This window comes from Bradysia coprophila, unplaced genomic scaffold (genome assembly GCF_014529535.1).
Source record: "Bradysia coprophila strain Holo2 unplaced genomic scaffold, BU_Bcop_v1 contig_137, whole genome shotgun sequence".
NCBI classification, from domain to species: domain Eukaryota; kingdom Metazoa; phylum Arthropoda; class Insecta; order Diptera; family Sciaridae; genus Bradysia; species Bradysia coprophila.
Window position 1 is genome coordinate 993983 of NW_023503408.1, and position 23876 is coordinate 1017858.

The window sequence follows — 23876 nt, forward strand, 5'->3', positions numbered from 1 at the left end:
CGCATTGAAATCACCGATTAGATATTGGTAATGTGAAGGGTTTTCGTTAAGAGCTTTCTCGACATCTTCATAGAATCTTTCTACTTCTTCGTCATCATGGGTGGACGTGGGTGCGTAAACCTGAATTAATTTGACACTGTATCTGTTATTTATCATCAGCCTTACGTATATCACTCGATCGGATATGCTTTTCGTGTGAGTTATGTGATCCGACCACCGCTTGTTTATGAACAATCCGACACCGTGCATCAGCTTCTGACTGTCACTTCCTCGGTAGAAGAATGTATGCCCTGATTGTAATTTCAGGCATTCCTCTCCAGGTTTTCTCACTTCGCTCACTCCCACAACATCCCATTTTATCTTTTCTAGCTCTTCTTCCATTTCTTGCATTTTTTGTCTTGACGACAATGTTCTCGTTGACTCTACTATCAAGTAATTGCTAGGATCGACAATTACAATTGCTCGTGTGTTTACTGTATTATTACGGGAATCCAGAGAAATTGAGATAGTGGATTGTGTACAAACAATACCGATAGTAATCACGCTGCAATGGCAAAAGATACATCGAAATATTAGGCTAATAGCAGTTATCGCAATAAATCATTATGGATGCTTCTTAATCAGTCTAATTACACACCAATTTAGATAATTTTGATTATTTATTGAAAGTCGTGGTATATCTTTCTACCACTGAGACTCTGTAAAAATTAGGTTGCATAACAGCCTAATGAAAGTTCAGCAACGATTATAAATATGGGGAAAACAGTCGGATTAATAACAGTTTTTTATCGATCACAAATGGCAGTCTTTCGATAAAATGAAGACGAAGACGAATATTAGTGAATTATTGTTTCTGACGGTTGTCTTTATTTACTCGTGGAACGTTGATTGTGCAAAAGTTGTTAAATTCGGTATTGAACATTTATCCTTAAACGCTAAGAGAGAGAGTAATTTGTGGACCGCTGTTGGAAACAATGGTACCCAAGGTACGGAATTTCTGACGAGATATTTTGAAAGTCATATCGCAAAAACTGCAGGTGATACGGTAACAAGCGGTCTCCAATTTCAATGAGTGTTAGCTCGTTGGATTCGTCTTTCTATTGTAGCGAGCACGTATCTCATTTTTTCGAAGGAAATAAGCCGTCAGAACAGTCGGAGCGTTTGCTGCGACTGAGCCCCGTACGACCCGTAAACCGATTACGTACGTGACCCTAGTGCATCCGTAGCCCTAATTCGTCGGTGATTCTAATTTTTCCGAAGCCCTAATACGTCCGCAATCCTAATACAGCTATAACCCGTATGTGCCCGTTACCATAACGCTTCCCACCTAGCCCAAGTCCGGCACGTGCAATTTTAATAAAAGTATTCATATTCATCTTAAAAATTGCACATAGCGCGTACGAAAGCCCGTACCTCTCAAATAAAACAAAAATTTACGAAGTAATTTAAGGAACCCTTTGAAACTTTTTCTATCACCATGTCCATATGTGTGATATATGGAATGCCTGAAACACCCCACACACATAACCAATTACTTCTGTGTTAACAGAACATAACTCTCTATGTGCCATTTTTCACAAAATATATAACTTTTACTAAAATCCAATATGGCCGCCGGCAGCCATTTAAGCACGAAACCGAAAATAATGCTGACGCATTCGTTAAAACCTTTCAAACAAAAAAAATCATGAAATTCGGTCGAAATTTACTCGAGATATTGTCAAAATACACCACGTTCACTGTGCTGCCTACTAGCCGGATATGAGCTCACTCCAAGGGACCTAGCTCACGCTCCGGTCAACCAAATTTCAAAATCTTTTTTTCCCTGATTGGTACGTTCAATACCTATCTAATAAAAAGCAAAAAGTCGAAAACCGTTCAAATTTAGCCGACCTACAAGCAAAAACTGCTTCGCGTCCTGAACCTAGTTCACATCAAGGGGTCTAACTCACGAGTTGTTCTTCCGATTTCTATAAACTTTTTTTTGTCGATCAGTATTGTAAATATCTTTCATTTGATGTATCATTTACAGGTGTAGCATTTTAATTGCCGTAGATATCTTCGAAAAACCCTAAAACACTTATTGGGCCCCAGCTCAAGAGTGGTCGACCCAAATATGTCCATTTTCATATGGGGTCTTGCCATTGTCATTACCTATCAGGGAAAAAAAATGAAATCGGTTGAGTTTTACTAAAGTTATCTTGGGCACGGACGGACAGACAGACAGACATTTTGCTTATTGTGGATTCGTCATCTATAATCATAGACAAATGCTTTGCCCTTACCGTCTGCTTAGAATTTCACATGTTACAAACGACATGGTGTTCTTATAAGCCCCCAGTACTTCGTACGGGGCTAAAAATATTTCGGTGTAAAGCTATCAAAAGCAAAGACATGGTAGAGGGTACCGAAAACCGTTTTTCGGTAATAACTAAAGACAAAATTATTTTAAATGATTGTAATATGATACCAATGTCGGCCTTGGAAAGACCTACAGATAGAGTAGAGTATACGCACGGCTTGATGCAGCATTGATGTTCCGCGGAACTGAGTATAAGGTGTTGTAGCTGGCCTCACCCATTATCGTTCGCTAGAATGAAAGACAAATGCGACGAGCTGTCTATCACTCATTAGAATCGGAGACCGCTTATTCCCAAAGTTAATAAAATCACCTAAAGCTTTGGCGATATGACTCTTAAATTGTAAAAATTCAGTGCAATGATAAAAACGTTTTCAGAATTCAGTGTACCTGCTCAGGTGCCAGGAGGAATCTACTCAGATCTGGAAGCATTCGGAGGCCTCTTCAGAAATCCAATATATCATGATTATAATGATGTAGAGAATCGTTGGGTGGGAAGAACTGACTGGACTTTTTCTCGAACTTTTACTGGTAACTTACCTCCGTGTTTCTGACCAGAAATGGTGACAAATTATTTAATTTTTGTCATACCGTGCAGTTTCTACTGAATTACTGAGCAGGGCGCACATCGTATTGTTATGTGAAGGGTTAGATACCGTGGCCGATGTATATGTAAATGGCAATTTAGTTGGTCAGAGTGTGAACATGTTTGTCCGTTACATTTATGACATAAAGGAAGCTATAACGGTCTGCGAACAATTCGAAACTAATGTTGTATCACTTGATTAACCAGTCACTTAACAATGCAGATCGGACAAAACGAAATACGAATCCAATTCCAATCTCCCGTTCGATACGCCTTAACGCAATATGACAGTTACAATGATGCTTACGGGTATCCCATTGTACGCACAAATTTAAATCCAGCATTCCGTGGAGAAGATAAAGTCCAAATGATGAGGAAGATGCAATCGTCGTTTTCATGGGATTGGGGACCGTCATATCCAAGCTCTGGCATTTGGTAAACAGCATTAACCAAGATTATTTGAAGAAAAACAATTATCGGATCTTACAGGAAAGACATATACATTGAGGGTCGGAATGGTGCGGTGATAAGAGATGTTCTAGTTTTCACCTCGACCAGCACTGCGAATCCAGGAGAAACAGATGAAACGGTGTGGACACTAAGGGCTCGTGTCTATTTGGATTTAACCTCAACGGAAGACGTTGGTTTTCTGAGTTTTCACCGATTGGACGGAACGTTTACGACAAGAGTTGCAGTCACTTTTGGAAACGAAACACAGATCCAAGGAGTCTATCGCGATATCACCCTTCAAATTCCTGTAAGACAGAACTGGATTGTGATGCTAATCGACTGTTTTTATTAGATTGATTTAACCGTTAGGGAAGTGAAGCAAAATTATGGTGGCCCAACGGATATGGAAACATAACGCTTTATGCTTATCAGGTGACTTACACCTCTTCGTCGACAGATGAGACCAGCTCAAAAACATTTAACGTTGGATTTCGAACTGTAGAACTGATTCAAGATCCGGTTGACATGTCTAATCTTCACTTCGGTTAGATGACTTTGCTCAGTTAAATTTACAAAGCATTCCACCACCAACTGACTACGTTTTATTGTTTCGATCAGGAAATTTCTTCTATTTTAAAGTAAATGGAGTGAAAATTTATTCCAAAGGATCCAATTCGATACCGATCCATGTTCTGCCCGAAAAAATCACAGACGAGATGACAGAATGGCTTCTCACATCGGCCAATAAATTGCACACAAATCAAATTAGAGTATGGGGTGGTGGCATCTATGAATCCGATTATTTCTATGACGTAAGACTCAATCAATCAAAATCCATGCAAAGAGTCAACTCGAAACTTTAAATTTGGTATCAATCAATTAGTTAGCAGACAAGCTGGGCATTTTTGTGTGGGAAGATTTCATGTTTGCTTGCTCGATGTATCCGACAAATCCGGAATTCCTTTCGAGTGTGGCAGAAGAAGTGGACACTCAAGTCAAGCGTCTTCAGCACCATCCGTCGCTATTAATCTGGGCAGCTAATAACGAGAATGAGGGAGCGCTCAGAGATAATTGGTACGGCACAGCAGAGAAGTTCGAAGTTTATAAAAATGATTTTGTAAAATTGTACGTTGACACAATAATCGAGAATGTTGCGGTGCTAGATCCGTCCAGAGAGTGTTTAATTTCGAGTCCTACGAATGGAAAAAAATCAGAGGAAGAAGGCTGGGTGTCAGAATGGCCGGGAAACATTAGATACGGAGACGGTATACGGAATTCACCTGAATCAATTAGGAAAGTCGAATCTTATCGATTTCTTGTTGTTGCAGCACATCCGTACAACTACGTTGAAGACAATTGGGATTGGAGCTGGATGGTTTCGAGGCGAACACGCTATGCCTCAGAGTTCGGTTACCAGTCGTTTCCTTATGTGGAAACAATGCGAAAGGTTCACCTTTTCAAGAAATTTTTATGTGACTGATCAATGAACCGAGAGTTTGTCAATTAGGTCGCTTCCAATTTCGATCAATGGACCTGGTTTTCTGAGTTTGTAGAGCATCGACAACATCATCCAAATGGTCAACGGGAGATTCACAATTTTATCGAAGCTCATCTTCCGTTGCCACGTAATCCTAATTCTACCGAATCATTCCCTTCAATGTTGTACATGGCACAGATAACGCACTCCATGGGCCAAAAAACGCAAACTGAATTTTACCGTAGGAATGTGGACAAGTTCTATGAGTCGGAGAATGGTACCGGATACAACATGGGAGCACTCTATTGGCAGCTGAACGACATTTGGGAAGGATGTTCATGGTCCTCTTTCGGTAATTAATTGACTCAACCTAATGCTTCCCCTCGATTACTCTTATTTTGCGCAGAAATTAATGGCCGATGGAAAATGTACGCCTACTTTGCTCAGAGGGCGTTCTCTCCGGTTCTAGCGTCTCCATACAGAGACACTAATGGAGACGTAGCTGTAGAAGTTATCTCCGATACTCTTCGAACATACAGTGGCTCTCTGCGAGTCCGTATCTTCAAACTGAGTTCGATTTCTCCCATATTCGATCAGGAGATATCAGTCGCTGCAGTAAGTGTCTAGCGTCACGATCCCAACACAAAGCACATTCCAATTTATAATTTTAATTAATTTACTCAATTGAAGGACTACCTAACGTCGAAAGAAAACGTTCGACTGAGCGCTAAGACAATTGAAACACTCAATTGCCATTCTGCACAAACTGGATCGCCATGTTTCGTTTACACAACAATGCCTCAACTTCCAGATAATTTCTTATTCCTCAACTATCCAACGGATAAATACTTTATCATTGATCCTCATCTTCAGGCCGGAGCAATGTACGCTTCACCTGATGGAAAAACCATCACGTTTACGCTTACTTCACAGGCGGTAGCACTGTTTGTCTTCTTAAATTTGCGCGATCACAATCATGGTCATTTCAGCGACAATGGATTCATAATGGTTGAAACCGAAAAGGAGATGACTTACTATTCTAGTGATGCGTTGACAATTGGCGAGTTCGCATCACAATTGCACATTACTTCATTGTTCGATGTTACTCCATTCGCGTTTGAATATGATCATGATGATGACGACGACGACGATGATGATGATGATGATGATGACAAAAATGACGACGACGAAGATGATGATGATGATCACAATAAATCGGTCTGTATCGCAACAGGAACCGTATCATTGTTACTCTCAATACTTATGTCGATTATGAACTGATTTGTATATTTTGTATGACATAGAGTGCTCACAGAGCTAAGAATTCAAATTTTTGCTTTTCTAAATTTTCATTACTGGCAGGAATTTTCTGATTTTGATAGAGGGTCTCAATACAATTACAAATAAAAACTTTTTCTAATGGCTTCCCCATCCAAGTTCCGAGTTATAGTGTTGATGTAGTAGCCATTCAAAATGTGTCCTAGTTCGCGACCTTAGGATTGTCACAAGACTTTTTCTGAGAACATTTAGGGGCCGTCCACAAAGGACGTCCATGATTTTTCTGGAATTTTAGAACATGGTGAATATGGAGAAGGACAAGGAAAACATGGAAAATAACAAAGTGAACATGGAAAAGGATAAGGAAATCATGGAAAATGACAAGGAAGAGGAGAAGGAAACCGTTTAGTAACATTTGATGCATTGAAAGGCTACAAATTTAGTGGTGGTCATTCGAGAGAAGAACAACAAAACGTAGAAAGAATGGAAAAACAAGTAAAAGGATAAGGATAAAAAAAACTCAAAAACAGCAAGGACAGCAAGGAAGATGCACATTTGGTTTTCCCATGCCGAGGCCTCCCACGCAAAATTCAGCAACCTTATTAAGGAATTTAAGAGGTTTTCGAGCAAAAATAAGGAAAAAATAAGGATTTGTGAAGTGGAAATTAAGAGTTATATCGCCAAGACTTCAGGTGATTGGGGAACAAGTGGTCTCCGATTTTAATGAGTGATAGCTCATTCGATTCGTCGTTTAATTCTAGCGAACACGTATCTGCAATTTTTTTGAAAAAAAAATTACTTTCTGTGAAAAAGGTTCAAAAGTGAGGACATGTCAGAGGGTAACGAAAACAGTTTTTTGGCAATAACCCAAGAAACAATTATTTTAAATTATTGTAATGATGTACGAATGTCGGCCTTGGAAAGACCTACAGGTAGAGTATACGCACAGCTTGGTGCGAGTATATCCGCGAGAGTTATTACTAATAATATAGTGAATGTTCGGAGAGTCCGCCATCTCTGCAGCTTCTATGTTCCGCGGAACTGAGTATGGGGTGTTGTAGCTGGCCTCACCCACTATCGTCCCACATATAAATGAAACCAGTACTTTTGTGCTGCAAGCCTACCGAAGTCTTGTAAAACAAGTTGGTGCCAAAATGCAGATTTTTTCCTTCTTTCTGTGGGCCCAACTGCTGGAACAGCGTCTGGAACGCTTCTACGGGAGTAATTTCATATCATCTACTATTCTGTTACCTTATACGCTTCGCTATGTCGCGAACATGTATCGTTACAAAATATCCAGTGTTAGTAATATCAAGAGAAAATTTATTAAATTTTTCTCGGCGGATTTTACTCAAATAAAGTGTTAGCATGTAGGGCATGATCTCAGGACTCCGGAACAATAATTAGTTTTTTATGTGGAACAATATTTGCTACGGGATGGGAGTTCGGAAAACCATTTGCTCTCAGTTGATCATATCGTTTTTCCAAACTTCCATTCCGTAGCAAATATTGGTCCGGTTGAAAAACTAATTACTGTTCCGGAGTCCTAAGATCATGCGCTATACGCTTACACTTTATTTGACTAAAATCCGCTTAGAAAAATTTAATAATTTTTCACTCGAATTACTAACACTGGATATGTTGTAACGATCTATGTTCGCGACATAGCGAAGCGTATAAGGAAACAGAATGGTAGACTATATGAAATTATTCCCGTAGAAGCGTTCCAGACGAGGGGTAATCACTGATTTACTAGCTCAGTAAATCACGGTAAATCACGGTAAATCACAGTAAATCAAAAATGAAGTTTCTACTAAATTTGAATCTATTTACTTCAGTTTGTATTAGTTCATGAAATTTATCCTATATGTTTACGGCCACGATACTTCGAAATGTAATCCAGTGACAATTAAAAAATTTTCAAAAAATTTTCAAAATTTTTTGTGATTTACCGTGATTTACTTGATTTACTGATTTACTAGTGATTACCCCCTTATCGAACTTATCGAAAACAAAAGTCATGACCAACATCGGGGACGATAGAGAAATCAAAATTGGTGACACTGTCATTGAACGAGTCGACAGCTATGTATATCTAGGACATAAACTGAAGTTAGGTCTGGACAACCAAACTGCAGAAATAAGACGTAGGATTGGTCTTGCATGGGCAGCGTTCGGAAAACTCAGACTAATTTTCAAAAGCAAAATGAATAATAGTCTGAAACGCAAAGTTTTCGACACTTGTGTCCTTCCAGTGCTCACTTATGGAGCGGAAACGTTAACTTTAACAAAAGCATCCGAAGATAAATTGAGAGTGACACAAAGAGCCATGGAACGGAGTATGCTTGGAATAACACTCAGAGACAGAATGACGAATCAATGGATTCGACAACAAACCAGGGTCGTTGATGTCATGGAAAGAATAGCATCTCTGAAATGGAGCTCGGCGGGACATATTGCAAGAAGGACAGACGAACGTTGGACCAAAAAGATCATGAACTGGCGACCATATAAAAGACGAGCTATAGGTAGACCACCAGAGAGATGGACAAACGGAATTAAGAATATTGCAGGTACAAACTGGCAGCAAATGGCAATGGATCGTACGAAATGGAAAGAAGTTGGAGAGGCCTACATCCAGCAGTGGATAGAAACAGGCTGAAAAAGAAGAAGAAGAAGACCCCCTTGGTTCCAGACGCTGTTTCAGCAGTTGGGCGTACAGAAAGAAGGAAAAAATCTGCATTTTGGCACCAACTTTTTTTACAAGACTTCGGTAGGTTTGCAGTACAAAAGTACTGGGTTCATTTATATGTGGGATGATAGTGGGTGAGGCCAGCTACAACACCCCATACTCAGTTCCGCGGAACATCGAAGCTGCAGAGAAGGCGGACTCTCTGGTCATTCACTATATTTTTAATAATAAATCTCGCGGATCTACTCGCACCAAGCCGTGCGTATACTCTACCTGTAGGTCTTTCCAAGGCCGACATTCGTACAACATTACAATAATTTAAAATAATTTTTTCTTGAGTTATTGTCGAAAAACTGTTTTCGGTACCCTCTGACATGTGTTCACTTTTGAACACTTTTCACAGAAAGTAAATTTTTTTTCGAAAAAGTGAAAGATACGTGTTTCCTAGAATTAAAAGGCGAATCCAACGAGCTATCACTCATTAAAATCGGAGACCGCTTGTTCCCAAAGTTACAAAAATCACTTGAAGTTTTGGCGATATCACTCTTAAGGAGAAAATTAGGCGTTTTCGAAACATTTTTTTAAAAATTTTAAACAGAATATCGAAAAGTTAAACAACAAAAAGGTTAAAGAGACCAAAGAGTTACAGTAATGCTCAGTTAGAATCTTTAATTTGTCAATGGTTGAAGTAATGTTTTTCGACCTTTCGATGCCAGCATTTATCACCATTTCCGACTTTGGAATCAATTCCTTATCGACTTTTCCTTTCCCAACAGTGAAGTCTGATAGTGCCTGTTTTCCATCAGCAATTATTTTTTGAGCCACATTAAACTTTGTTAATTGTTCTTCGAGTTCTAACTCTAGTCGGGACACTTTTTCAGCACTAATTTTTTTCTTTTGCTGAAGCTCACGACTCGCTTCCACTCTTTCTTGCTCTTTCAATGACTGTTGACGGTTCTCTTTTTCTATGTCCAAGTGAAGAAAATATTTTTACGAGACGCAGAACATAGGTCCAGCAAACGACGAATCATTGGGAAGTTTTCGGCACCGCCGTATCTTTCTGACACCACACACGAACCTGTACGGCTCGCGTAACTGGAGAAATTTTTGTAAGAAAAGTGCAAGTTTTCGGTTTTTGATCACCTTTCACCAGCCACACAAACTTCGAAGAATTTTTTTGGAAGTGGTTTTGGCTTCTAGGGACGAATACCTTTCTAGGCACATATAAAAAAGTCCACCGGAAAATGCGTCCGATTTCGGTAGGCTGTTTTTCAAGCCTCCTAATTCAAGCCTTAAACGCGCCCAAAATATTCAAGTTTTCATCGTGATAAAAGTGAATTTTACCATACAGCTTTACAAAAACGAAACGTTAAAATAAACAATAATGCGTTTTATTTTAAAGTTGAGGCGGACTTCCGATGTTAATTGCTGTATCTTAGAATAATTTCGATTTTATTCGAAAAATTTCTCCTCATTTTTCCTTAATTTCAACTAACAATTTCCTTATTTCTCCTTATTTTTGGTGTAAAACCTCCTTAATTCCTTAATAAGGAGTCCAAATTTAGAGTGAGACGGTCGAATAGTCTTCACTATCGGGACTGGCTATTCGTCCGCGCGGTCGAATAGTCTTCACTACGAGCATTGGCTATTCGACCGCGCGGTCGAATAATCTTCACTGTGGGGATCGACTATTCGACCGCGCGGGCGAATAGTCACTTCGAATAGAGTTTGCGCATGTGTAATATGAATTTTTACTTACGCAATTGGTAGTTTGCATTACCGGCTATGTTAAAACAGTAGAATGAAGTTTTTATTATGTAGAGGAAGGAGTTTTTAGCGCCGTACGAAGTACTGGGGGCCTACAAGAACACCATGCCGTTTGTAACATGTGGAATTCGAAGCAGACGGTAAGGGCAAAGCATTTGTCTATGATTATAGATGACTAATCCACAATAAAAAAAATGTTTGTCTGTCTGTCTGTCTGTCTGTCTGTGTACACGATAACTTGAGTAAAACTCAACCGATTTCAAAAATTCTTTTTTTTTCCTGATAGGTATTGACAATGACAAGACCCCATATGAAAATGGGCATATTTGGGTCGACCACTCCTGAGCTGGGGCCCAATAAGTGTTTTAAGGTTTTTCGAAGATATCTACGTCATTTTAAACGCTACTCTTGTAGGTGATACGTCAAATGAAAGGTATTTACAATACCAATCGACAAAAAAAAGTTTATGGAAATTGGATGATCGACTCGTTAGTTAGAACCCATGATGTGAACCAGGTACAGGGCGGGAAGCAGTTTATGTCATTTTTAAACGGATCTCGACTGTTTTTTCTTTATTAGATAGGTATTGAACGTGTCAATCAGGGAAAAAAATGTTTATGAAATTTAGTTGACTGGAGCGTGAGCTAGGTCCCTTGGAGTGAGCTCATATCCGGCTACTCGGCAGTACAGTGAACGTGGTGTATTTTGACAATATCTCGAGTAAATTTTGACCGAATTTCATGATTGTTTTTTATTTGAAAGGTATTAACGAATGAAAATCGTCAAAACTACTTCCGGTCTCCTAACAAAATGGCTACCGGCGGCCATATTGGATTTTCTTAAAAGTGATGTATTTTGGGAAAAATGATACACAGAGAGTTTCTGTTAACAGAGAAGTAATTTGTTATGTGTGTGGGGTGTTCCAGGCATTACATATATCACGCATATGTCATAATCATGTCCGGAGCGATAGCGGAGGACTTGACGCAGTCTAACTTCCAAAAAAAGAACGAAGAAAATTTTTTGAGACGCGGCAACTATATATAGGCGAGAATTTAAGTTTCTTTCCTTTGGCCTGTATCACCACAAATCCTATTCTATCTTATTCGCGCTTCAAATACGAGCAACACGAGCTATCACTCGACTATGTAACTTTAAAATTGCCGGAGATACATCGTTTTGAAGTTGGTCATTTTGATAGAAAATGCACCAAATTAACGTTTTCCAAACAATCAAAATCTTTCAACTTACTCTGTATGTTTCTATCTGTCTATCTGTCTATCTGTCTATCTGTCTATCTATCTATCTATCTATCTATCGACGGTCGATCTCGGAAACTAGTCAGCCAATCTCCATGAAATTTTGCAGGAACCTCAGGGTGGGCATAAAAATGAAAATGTGATACGTCATTACCCCAGGAAAAACCAGAATTTTGTTTTATTGGCCTCGAAGTGGTTTCTGAGTGTGGTTTTCGAGGGTCGGGAACGCGTTTTCGGCTGTAGCTTAGCTGTATTGAAACCTACAGAGGCGTGTGACCCATCAAATGAAAGGTATTCGTAACACGATTCAAACAAAAAAATAATTAAAAAAATCGGGTCAGATTCGTTTGAGCTAGAGTGATTAGAGTGACCAAATTTTGAGCTACTCGAGCGTAGGATGAAAGGACTAATATTTTTGCGATTATGAGAGATAGAGAGTTACTTTCTTCGGCAAAGTCTCAGAGTTTTACGAGTAGAACAGAGGGGCATATGTGAAAAATGTCGAAAGTTGGAAATGGGTGGGTCAATTATGTTTTTAGAGGTATTTCTTGAATGGTGGCAGATAGAGAGTTACTTTCTTCGGCAAAGTCTCAGAGTTTTACGAGTAGAAAAGAAGGGTATTTGCGAAAAATGTCGAAAGTTGGAAATGGGTGGGTCAATTGGGGTTTTGGAGATATTTCTTGAATGGGGGCAGATAGAGAATTACTTTCTTCGTCGAATTTTCGAATTTTGTCAAATTTTCGATTTTCGTCAAATTTTCGAATTTCGTCAAATTTTCGAATTTCGTCAAATTTTCGAATTTCGTCAAATTTTCGAATTTCGTCAAATTTTCGAATTTTGTCAAATTTTCAAATTTCGTCAAATTTTCGAATTTCGTCAAATTTTCGATTTTCGTCAAATTTTAGAATTTCGTCAAATTTTAGAATTTTGTCAAATTTTAGAATTTTGTCAAATTTTCAAATTTCGGATATTGCGTTGTATCGCCTGGATTCGACAAAATTAAAACTCCAAAAGTTGATGTGACCAAATTTTAGCCTAGCTTTCGACTGTGTGACCAGTCATCTTCAAGGCTGAAAAAATTTTATTTGGCACTTAATCACTTAGAGCTATGAACAATTATAATTTATTTTCGTAAACTTACGCTTACTACTAGGTTGTAAACAAACTTAATCAATTTCTTGGTTTTTCCTTATCACTTGCTTACAGTCTCGTTTGTTTATGTTTGTCACTTGACAATTTCACCTGTCACTCAAACATCTGTTGCAGATTCATTTCATCATTCCGTCTTCGAGGGGGGTTCACATGGCGGCGTTTTCCACTATTCACGATCAGATTGTAGAACATTGGCGATACATGAGCTGCATCTTTTCTGAAGTTCACAGCTGAATTTCCTTTAAGAATGATTTTGTTCGCTTCATGTATTTTGATCGTTCGTTTTGACCGGACTTTTTTCAGAATTTCTTTGTTCGCAAAATCAAATTGATGTTTCTTGGTGGACACATGGTAGACCAGTGCAGTTTTTTTGTTGTTCTTGGCCATGTTTTCCACGTCTTTCTTATGTTCTACATCCCTGTCATCGAGCCGGCGACACGTGCATCCTACGTAGCTTCTGGGGCAGTTCCGACAAGGAATGTTATACACCACATTCGAACATTGACCTGGTCTGAGTTTGTGTTTCATATTGGAGAAAATGCTGGCCACCTTATTTGTAGGTCTTGGGGCTATTTTCAGATCCGGTGCATATTTTCCGACTTGCTTTGCAACTGCTTCAGTTAATCCGGGAATGTAAGCCATTCCTGCAAACCGATTTTTCTTTGGCTGTGTTTGAACAGCTGGTGTTATTGTTGTGTCTATTCTGGTCGAGTTTGCATTCGGTGGTGGTGAGTTAATTTCCGATACATCGGCTGATAACGACGTGCCAGCAATTTCCATCCTGCTAATGAGCGGGTAACTTATATTACCTTTCGATGTTTGGCTGGACATCATCTGGTTCACTTGGTGGATTAGTCGTTCAGTCAGTTTAGCCGGAAAATTGTTCTTGTCCATTATCGCTTTGATGGTCAATCGGTTTTCCTGGTGGAACGATGAGTGGCTCAACGTGAACACTCGCCGGATGAACGATTTTGCTGTGTTGATGACCATATTCTTTGGATGTTTAGAATAATAGTTCAGCAGTCGATTGGATGCGATCGGTTTGTGGAACCATTTCGTTTTGAGTGTGTTTCCATCGTTGTGCACTGTTGTGTCCAGGAACACAATGGAGCCGTCATCGTCTTGCTTTTCCATTGTGAATTGAACATTGGGGTTGTAGGAGTTAAGTTTATTGAGTACTTTATCGGCCATTTCAGGTGGGATTGATGTAATATGATCATCAACGTATGTGTTCCAAAAATCTGGATCTAGGTTTGTGTCGATGATCGCCTTTTCCACAATGTCTTCAATGACTCGTTCGACCAATATTGGGGCCAAAGCGGAGCCCATAAACATACCCAATTTTTGGCGGTAGAATTTGCCTGCGAATACAAAGTAATTCGCTTGCTCCAAACAAATTTTCAGCATTTTGAGGAATTCTTCTTTCGGAATGGGTGTGACTTGCTCAATGTGGTGAAAATCACGGTCTATTATCTCCAATGCCAACTCAGTTGGGATTGTGCCAAAACAGTTGACCACGTCGTATGAGACCAGAATGTTGCCTTTTGTGATTCTTTTGCCTCGAATTGCTTTTATAAACTGTTTTGAATTTTTTATTCCAAATTTTGGCTTGAAAGCCTTCCGCAGGATCGTAGCCAGGAACCTTGCCATCTTGTACGCCGCTGAATCAATAGTAGACACTATTAGTCTAATCGGATGGCCTACCTTGTGGTATTTGATTTGACCAAAAAGGCGTGGAGGAATGGTGTTCCAGGTTTTCATGTTTTTCTTGACCTGGTCGGAAATGTAGTTTGCACGATAGAGTTTGTCCAGGAATCGGTTCACCCTGCCCTTCAGCTGTTCGGTTGGATCTTTGCTGATTGGTTCGAACGAATTTAGGTCGGACAATAGTGTTCGTATTTTGGTGAAATATTCTTCTTTCCTTGAGATGATCGTGACTCCTCCTTTATCGCTGTTGGAGACCATAATTTCTCGGTGGGTTTTGAGAAAGTTTCTGGCTTTTTCCGCCGCCTTTTGTAAGAAACGGTCAATTCGGTTCAGTTCTCTGTGCTGTTTGGAGAACTTTGTGATGGTGTACAATACGTCGCCTCTGGCTGATTTTCTGAGCGGTTTTGGGATTTGTTGTGAAATGATAGCCTCGACATCCGTTGCTACCTCCAAAATTGGCTCTCTCGTGGGATGAATTGCGAATTTTGGTCCCAAGCTTAGCACCGTCATGACATCTTCGGGTATGTCCACGCCACTAAGGTTTTTAATGAACGAATCATCGTACTTGATGTCCTCCAGGTGTGGCTGTGTATCAGTCAGCTTGCATAACTTGTTGTGTAGATTTGTATTTGCTGACCTCAACTCATTCTCATAGATCGTTCGGTTGTCGTGTGTCGTTGTGTGATTGGGTCGTAAATCCAATTCAGTAGATTTAATTTTGGTCTCAATTGTTTCAATGGATTTGTTGCAAATCGATATTTCCATGTTGAGAATTGTCCGTCTGATGTATTCCGACAACTTTTTTACTTGGTTTTTCACTTGCTTGGGTATGCTGCTACCATCGTAGTGCTGTAGTAGACGGTTGGTCCGATCGATGATGAATTTTGGTGAAATGCTCTTGCGACGGCATTTCAATAGGAAGACGAGCCTTGATTTTTGTCTGGCTAGCTTTTTCCATTGATTTTTTGAACGCCTGCGATCGATGTTGATTTCGCTGGGCGTGTTTTCGTATTGGCTGCTGTTGAGGTTATGGCTAACAGCGGCGGTGATCATTTTCCAGGATCACCAAAAATTAACGTTTATAGTTGTTGTATTGCTTGTCGATTTAGAACGAAATTGGATATTGCGTTGTATCGCCTGGATTCGACAAAATTAAAACTCCAAAAGTTGATGTGACCAAATTTTAGCCTAGCTTTCGACTGTGTGACCAGTCATCTTCAAAGGCTGAAAAAATTTTATTTGGCACTTAATCACTTAGAGCTATGAACAATTATAATTTATTTTCGTAAACTTACGCTTACTACTAGGTTGTAAACAAACTTAATCAATTTCTTGGTTTTTCCTTATCACTTGCTTACAGTCTCGTTTGTTTATGTTTGTCACTTGACAATTTCACCTGTCACTCAAACATCTGTTGCAGATTCATTTCATCATTCCGTCTTCGAGGGGGGTTCACATGGCGGCGTTTTCCACTATTCACGATCAGATTGTAGAACATTGGCGATACATGAGCTGCATCTTTTCTGAAGTTCACAGCTGAATTTCCTTTAAGAATGATTTTGTTCGCTTCATGTATTTTGATCGTTCGTTTTGACCGGACTTTTTTCAGAATTTCTTTGTTCGCAAAATCAAATTGATGTTTCTTGGTGGACACATGGTAGACCAGTGCAGTTTTTTTGTTGTTCTTGGCCATGTTTTCCACGTCTTTCTTATGTTCTACATCCCTGTCATCAACTTTTGGAGTTTTAATTTTGTCGAATCCAGGCGATACAACGCAATATCCAATTTCGTTCTAAATCGACAAGCAATACAACAACTATAAACGTTTCAAATTTCGTCAAATTTTAGAATTTCGTCAAATTTTCGAATTTCGTCAAATTTTCGATTTTCGTCAAATTTTAGAATTTCGTCAAATTTTAGAATTTCGTCAAATTATAGAATTTCGTCAAATTTTAGAATTTTCAAATTTTGCCAAATTTCCGAATTTCTGTTATAAACTGTTATAAAAAGCAGTGTTCTAAAACTTCTAAAACGACTGATATCCCAACAAAAATCTCTTCGAGAAAAGTGTGACGCAGTCTTTGAAATACAATTTCTAAAATGAATGATATCGCTAGAGTTGACGCTTTCAGCTTCGTTACGCAAAAATTAAATTTTACACCCAATTAGTTCAAACAAGCTGGCTTAGGTTTTCTCATCACCTGCCAAATAATTTTTACAAAAAAAAATTTTGACTGGAAACAACCAAAATTTTACCAAAAAAATCTGCGTCGCAAAGTTGCAGATGTTCAGGAACAGACCAGCAAGAAAATTTATCTGCCACATGCGACACAGATTTTTTTGGTAAAATTTTGGTTGTTTCCAGTCAAAAATTTTTTTTGTAAAAATTATTTGGCAGGTGATGAGAAAACCTAAGCCAGCTTGTTTGAACTAATTGGGTGTAAAATTTAATTTTTGCGTAACGAAGCTGAAAGCGTCAACTCTAGCGATATCATTCATTTTAGAAATTGTATTTCAAAGACTGCGTCACACTTTTCTCGAAGAGATTTTTGTTGGGATAGGAATGTGAAACGAAATTAACTTCATTGAAATAGTGGAAAATGTTGCCCCAGATTTAGATCACAGATTCAGATCGATTAGCTTGCCATTTAATTCGCAGAGCGGAGACTCAATCAATGTTATCAAGGTGAGAGGCTCATTTGAAATAATCAGTTTTGTCACATTTAATCTGGTATAATCATTTGAAGTAAAAATTCAAATGTAGAGAGAGAAACGTTTTATCATTGTTCATTCAATTTTATTCAACGAAAAACAGACACAAAAAATGAAAAAGTTCGTAGAATGGTTTACGATCTGTATGTTGAAAACACCAAGCATAAAATAGGTATGGTCAATTGGCACTGACTCTTGAACGCACTCGCAATTTTTGGTCGAAATAATATAAAAATGAGTGTTTTTACAAAACCGCTAAGTATGTTCTCCGAGCCAACATTAGACCATACCTGTTCAACATACTTTCACTGACAGACACCACTCATTTGCGGGGTGTTCGGTTGTTGTAAACAAAATTGTTTACCGCCAGCTCCTGGGCAACAGTATGGAGATGGTCCATCCCATTGGCACGATCCCCCAATTGGAATGCATTCGCCTGCAGTGAATTGAATGTGGAAGCTTGCGAACAGTACCAGAAGCAATGCTAGAATTGTACTAATTGCATGCATGTTGAACTGGAATTAAGAAATTAGAGGGATGAGTATCGTTACAACTGTTTACTTGGTCATATAATCAAAGTCACATAAACATTTTACATGCTTCGGGAACGAAACTGAGGAAGTTTCAGAAATTTTCCCGTGATTTCATCCCTTGGCATGTAATTTGTTTTAGTGTCGTGGACGTTGAATTTAAGATAGTTGTGCGTGTAGTTTGTGCTCAATCAACAACAAGCAATATTTTCGTAAACCCATCGTCCAAGCCATATTTATGAAAACTAGTCGCTAGTAACGATTAGCGATCAGTTAGTCATTAAATTAGCGAGATGCTTTCGCTAGTCGAACAAAATGATTTAATTGAACCCCTAATCGGCACTTACAAATTGATTTCTATTATCTTAGACAGGTAAATGAATAATGATCTGTCATCAGAAAGGCCACCCTTTTATATCAAAATGTCCGCTATTATTTGTGCATCGACCCAAAACGAGCCAATTCTGTTTTTTGTCCTTGTGCAATTTGATTTCTTTGATTTTCTCGTAAACAACACCTTCGTAACACACTTTCATTTCGCATCGTCTCGTTGATTTAATAATTAAACAAAGAAAACAGCACAACCTTCGCAACACAGATTCATTTCTAGTATTACATCGTCTCGTTGATTTGATATTGTTTAAACAAACAAAAATAAATAAATAATAACTTGACGCTGAATATATACTTTATAGAACGATTTAGCCGACTTCGTCCGTCAGTTTAGTCCGAATTTACTTCCCAATAACAATCAATGAAACTACTACTGTACTGCGTGGAAACGTCCGAAACACGACAGATTAACCAATAGCCAGAATTTCTCAGAGACAAAGCTATACTGAAAATTCCGCTATTGGCTTACTCGACGAAACAACATTTTCGCATTACATTTCAGCTTCAACATCAAAAATATTTCATTGAAAGATCTCTGGCAGTATAGGGTACCCATAGTCGTAACCGACATAAGAATTTTCAAAAATTTTGTGCATCCTAAATATTCTAATTAAAAATACTAATGTTGAAATGAGGGATTCTTTTGAATTTCGACTGACTTTATATATGTTTTGTTCGCTCCAAAACCAGTTCCAGATATTTTTGATCTTCCATACTTGGCTGGTTGTAAGTGGCCAAAAGTTGAAAAATTGGGTTTCGTAGTCCGGATTTTATTTCCGTGAGGTGGCGAGGACACGGGCGTGTATGAGTTCGTTGGAAAGCTGATGTCGAGTACTACCGGGGCAAATATTAACTTCAAAAAATTTGATGATAAACGGCCGAAAATATGACTTCAGAAAAATTTCTCACGATCGATGGAACCTCGATGAACTTTTACTATTGCTGTGATTATTTGATTAAATTATTATTTATTATGAATGTGGAGGACCTCCGCTTTACAGCGAGACCCATTTGTAGTAGTATGGAGCGTGACTACGTAACAGATGAAAACTGTGTGTTTCACTCATCCAAACATTATGTTATGAAAATTTGGGCACTGTGGATTCATCATTCTCAACTTTAATGTCGAAAAAATGTTTCGTCGGTAAGCCATGGCGCAAGTATGTGAAAATGGACAATGTCGTGGAAAATCGACAGTAAATTCTCATTTCCACATACCTGCCATTTCTTAACGACGAAATATTTTTTTTTTTATCAAAGTTGAGAATGATGAATCCACATTAGATCGTTCAGTGTCCACATTTTCATAACATAATGTTTATAGTATTTACGACGAAATTACATCTACACTCGCCTCACCATGATAAAACTGAATATCACGCGCCAAAAGTTATCGGAAACCATACTTTTTTAGGCTACCACACTGTAAACAGGTCTAGGGATGTGAGCAATGTTTTACTTATGTTTTACTACTGCATTTCCTGTGGTTATTTGTGTTATTCGCCAAAGAAAGAAATTTGATTTTAAATGAAAACGAAGGCGGAGCTTACTCTCCGTATTATAATGAACATCGAACGATCGACTCGTTCGGGTTTCTATCGCGTATTTTCGTTTTTACGCTTATTCTTCTTCTGTACATTTAAGTTTAACCTTGAAAGATGTGTACAAATGCGATAGAAATGCTTGGTATTTGTTTTTGTTGTTTGTGTATTTCATGGTTTGGCAAGTGTAAAATTTTGTGCAAAACAGGATTGAAACCACTCAATCACAGTATATGTGTGAATTCGTATACCACGAGAATAATTTTTGCATACGTATGTATGATTCGTCTCGACTTCGTATCATGCAAAAATTATTCTCTCGGTATATGAATTCACACGTATACTGTAATTTCGTGGTTTCAATCCAAGTGATGCAAATAACCATTTCAAAACTTCGGTACATGCATGTACACACAACTGTCGTACGTTACATGTACAACTGCGTTTGTATTTTTTTCGGGTTTTTGTTACGGCGTTTTGTCGTAACTAGTGGTGAAAAGTGACACATAGAAAACCAGAGAAAAAAAGACCCTTCGATCGCCACCCAAATCACGCACGAAAAAGTTCAGTTTTCGCAGCGCAGTTGCAGAAATATAAATTAATTTTGTTGGATTTGTGCTCTATGTCTTATTGTTATTATATTTGAAATAAGAAGCGTATCGAACGCTTTAGCTTTAGTGTGCGACAAGAAAATTAATTTATCAATTTATTTTAAAGTCACGCTAAATACGCTATATGAGCGATCAGAGATGGTGAAAAAGCATGACGTGATGGATGTACAACGGCTTTACAAGCTGAGTGGTGAATCTCGAACGGAAATGAGTGCCAAATTGGATAATTCGTCTGGCCAAAACAACACACTGGAGAACATGAGCAACAAAGTTGTCGGAACTGTCATGTTCAGAAATTGCACGTTTAAGCTACCCCCGGTGAACTTTGGACGCTTCAATACCTTACTTGTTTGTTTGTTTTTCTTAAAAATAGATAATTACTCTAGATTTGCGAGTGGAGCAACCTCGATGCAAAACTTTTTCATCAATATTTCTGAGCATCTTTTCACCTTTTTCAAGGTCTGTTAATTGTTTTCGAATCAGAGTGGCAAGCTGTATTCTTCTTCTCTCTTCTTCTTCTTTTTCAGCCTTTTTCTATCCACTGCTAGATGTAGGCCTCTCCAACTTCTTTCCATTTCGTACGACCCATTGCCATTTGCTGCCAGTTTGTACCTGCAATATTATTAATTCCGTTTGTCCATCTCTCTGGTCGTCTACCTATAGTTCGTCTTTTATATGGTCGACAGTTCATGATCTTTTTGGTCCAACGTTCGTCTGTCCTTCTAGCAATATGTCCCGCCCAGCTCCATTTCAGAGATGCTATTCTTTCCATGACATCAACGACCCTGGTTTGTTGTCGAATCCATTGATTCGTCATTCTGTCTCTGAGTGTTATTCCAAGGCTCTTTGTGTCACTCTCAATTTATCTTCGGATGCTTTCGTTAAAGTTAACGTTTCCGCTCCATAAGTGAGCACTGGAAGGACGCAAATGTCGAAAACTTTGCGTTTCAGACTATTATTCATTTTGCTTTTGAAAATTAGTCTGAGTTTTCCGAACGCTGCCCATGCAAGACCAATCCTACGTCTTATTTCTGCAGTTTGGTTGTCCAGACCTAACTTCAGTTTATGTCCTACATAGCTGTCGACTCGTTCAATGACAGTGTCACCAATTTTGATTTCTCTATCGTCTTCGATGTTGGTCATGACTTTTGTTTTCGATAAGTTCATCTTGAGGCCTCTTCACTTCACTTTGCTTGCCTCTTGTAGCATAAGCTGAGCCTGACCTAGATTCACTGCTATCGGTACAATGTCATCAGCGAAGCGGAGATTGCTCAGGTACTCTCCATTTATCTTTATTCCCATTTTACTCCAGTTTAACTTTTTTAAAATACTCTGCAGAATCGCCGTGAATAATTTCGGTGAAATGGTGTCACCCTGCCTTACACCTCGGCCAATTCTGAATTTATCCGTGCTCTTATGAAGTTTTCTACATGAAGTAGCATTTTTGTACACATATCGAATTGTGTTGGAGTACCTTGAGTCTACTCTACATTCGTCTAATGCGTCCAATATCGACCATGTTTCCACTGAATCGAAAGCTTTTTCGAAGTCTTTGAATAGCAAGACTATGTCGATGTTGTATTCACGACACTTCTCAATAAGCGTTCTCATCACCTGCAAATGGTCGTTTGTGCTGAAACCAGATCTGAAAGCAGCTTGTTCAACAGGTTGGTAGAAGTCGAACTTGTTAGTGTTCCTATTCGTAATGATTTTCATAAACAACTTGTAGAGTGTTGACAATAGGCTGATGGGTCGGTAATTTTCCAGCTTTGTTATGTCTCCTTTTTTATGCAGCAATGTAATTACCGCATTTTCCCAGGCTTCTGGTACTTCTTCCCATTGGAGACATTGATGTAAAATTCTGTTGCAATGTTTAATATGGCATTTCGATCCGTTTGGATCGTTCCGGTTTTGTCTCGTAATTTGAAGATTTCTTTTTTGGCGTTTGGCATTTTTCTCCGTAGGACTTTCATATTGCAGTTAGCTTCAATTAGGTTTTGAGCCAATTGGACATTATATTTTCTTTCATCTGATCTCCTTGCTTTGTTGATACTTTTAGACAAGTTCTGGTATTCCACCGAATCTCGTCCTCCGTTTTTTACCAACTCTGCTCTTCTTGCGATCAGGTCTAATGTTTCTCTGCTGAGTTTTGATTCTTTCCCTTGGACGGATTTGCATTTGGATTTCATGAAACCCATTATTGTATCGACGATTTTGGTATTCAATTCGTCCAATTGATTGTTGACGTTATCTAATTCGGCAGTCATTTTCGTAGCAAATTCTTCATTTTGTGTGTAAAGCCGTTGTACGTCAATCCTTTCACTTTTTTGAACTAGTTGTGATCTTTGAAATCTGGTATTTAACGTGACTCTTGCACGAACCATTCGGTGATCACTAACTGTTGAAAAATTGTTTAGGACCGTAACGTTCTTAACGGTTGACTTACAGCCAGTTATGATGTAATCGATCTCATTTTTCGTTACACCATCTGCACTAGCCCAAGTCCATTTCCTTTGAGGCTTTCCGGCAAAAAATGAATTCATTGCGTACAAATTGTGTTGCTGTAGGAAGTTGAGTAAAGTATTTCCACGCTCATTTCTTTGGTCGTTGCTAAAACTACCAATAGAAACTTCGGAGTCTTCTTCTCGTTTTCCCAGCTTCGCATTGAAATCACCGATTAGATGTGGTAATGTGATGGGTTTTCGTCCAGAGCTTTCTCGACATCTTCATAGAATCTTTCTACTTCTTCGTCATCATGGGTGGACGTGGGTACGTAAACCTGAATTAATTTGACACTGTATCTGTTATTTATCTTCAGGCTTACGTATATCACTCGATCAGATATGCTTTTCGTGTGAGTTATGCGATCCGACCACCTATTGTTTATGAACAATCCGACACCGTGCATCAGCATCTGACTGTCACTTCCTCGATAGAAGAATGTATGCCCTGATTGTAATTTTAGGCATTCCTCTCCAGGTTTTCTCACTTCGCTCACTACCACAACATCCCATTTTATCTTTTCTAGTTCTTCTTCCATTTCTTGCATTTTTTGTCTTGACGACAATGTTCTGGCATTATATGTGGCAATGTATAATTCGTTGTGGCTTCGTTTGAAGGTTTTTAGCATTAAAACACCACGCTTGCTACTGCGGGTTGGTGAGTATGAAAGCTTTACTTTGCTCGCCCCCGGTAATCCCCGAGCTCTGACCCGCACATTTCTGCACGTACCGGGACCACAGTGCCTATCAAAGTGCGACGGGGTAGTGTTACTCTTCTTGAACATTCTTTTCCATTCTTTTGAACCTATCTGAGCAAAAGGTTATTCGTCCTTTAAAAGCTTAACCTTGTAGCTAATAAGA

The 23876-nt window shown here is 38.8% G+C and overlaps 2 protein-coding genes and 1 long non-coding RNA gene across 3 annotated transcripts; 1 reads left to right on the forward strand and 2 right to left on the reverse strand.

Moving 5' to 3' along the window:
• Window positions 1–696: 696 nt before the first annotated feature.
• LOC119073082 (beta-mannosidase-like) lies at window positions 697–6201 on the forward strand. The gene is made up of 12 exons (XM_037178395.1): window positions 697–986; window positions 2738–2890; window positions 2958–3106; window positions 3169–3380; window positions 3435–3702; window positions 3765–3939; window positions 4014–4207; window positions 4279–4660; window positions 4724–4842; window positions 4903–5224; window positions 5279–5487; window positions 5563–6201. The coding sequence occupies exons 1-12, from the start codon at window positions 818–820 to the stop codon at window positions 6151–6153; spliced, it is 2943 nt and encodes a 980-aa protein (XP_037034290.1). The 5' UTR covers window positions 697–817; the 3' UTR covers window positions 6154–6201.
• A 6632-nt stretch (window positions 6202–12833) lies between these two features.
• On the reverse strand, window positions 12834–16455 carry LOC119073090. Its single transcript, XM_037178404.1, has 3 exons — window positions 16023–16455; window positions 13010–15951; window positions 12834–12938 (listed from the first exon to the last, which is right to left on the reverse strand). The coding sequence occupies exon 2, from the start codon at window positions 15778–15780 to the stop codon at window positions 13114–13116; it is 2667 nt and encodes an 888-aa protein (XP_037034299.1). The 5' UTR covers window positions 15781–15951; window positions 16023–16455; the 3' UTR covers window positions 12834–12938; window positions 13010–13113.
• A 1054-nt stretch (window positions 16456–17509) lies between these two features.
• LOC119073118 lies at window positions 17510–18423 on the reverse strand. The gene is made up of 2 exons (XR_005087000.1): window positions 18317–18423; window positions 17510–17954 (listed from the first exon to the last, which is right to left on the reverse strand). It is a non-coding gene; the product is annotated as an uncharacterized LOC119073118 (long non-coding RNA).
• Window positions 18424–23876: the final 5453 nt, after the last annotated feature.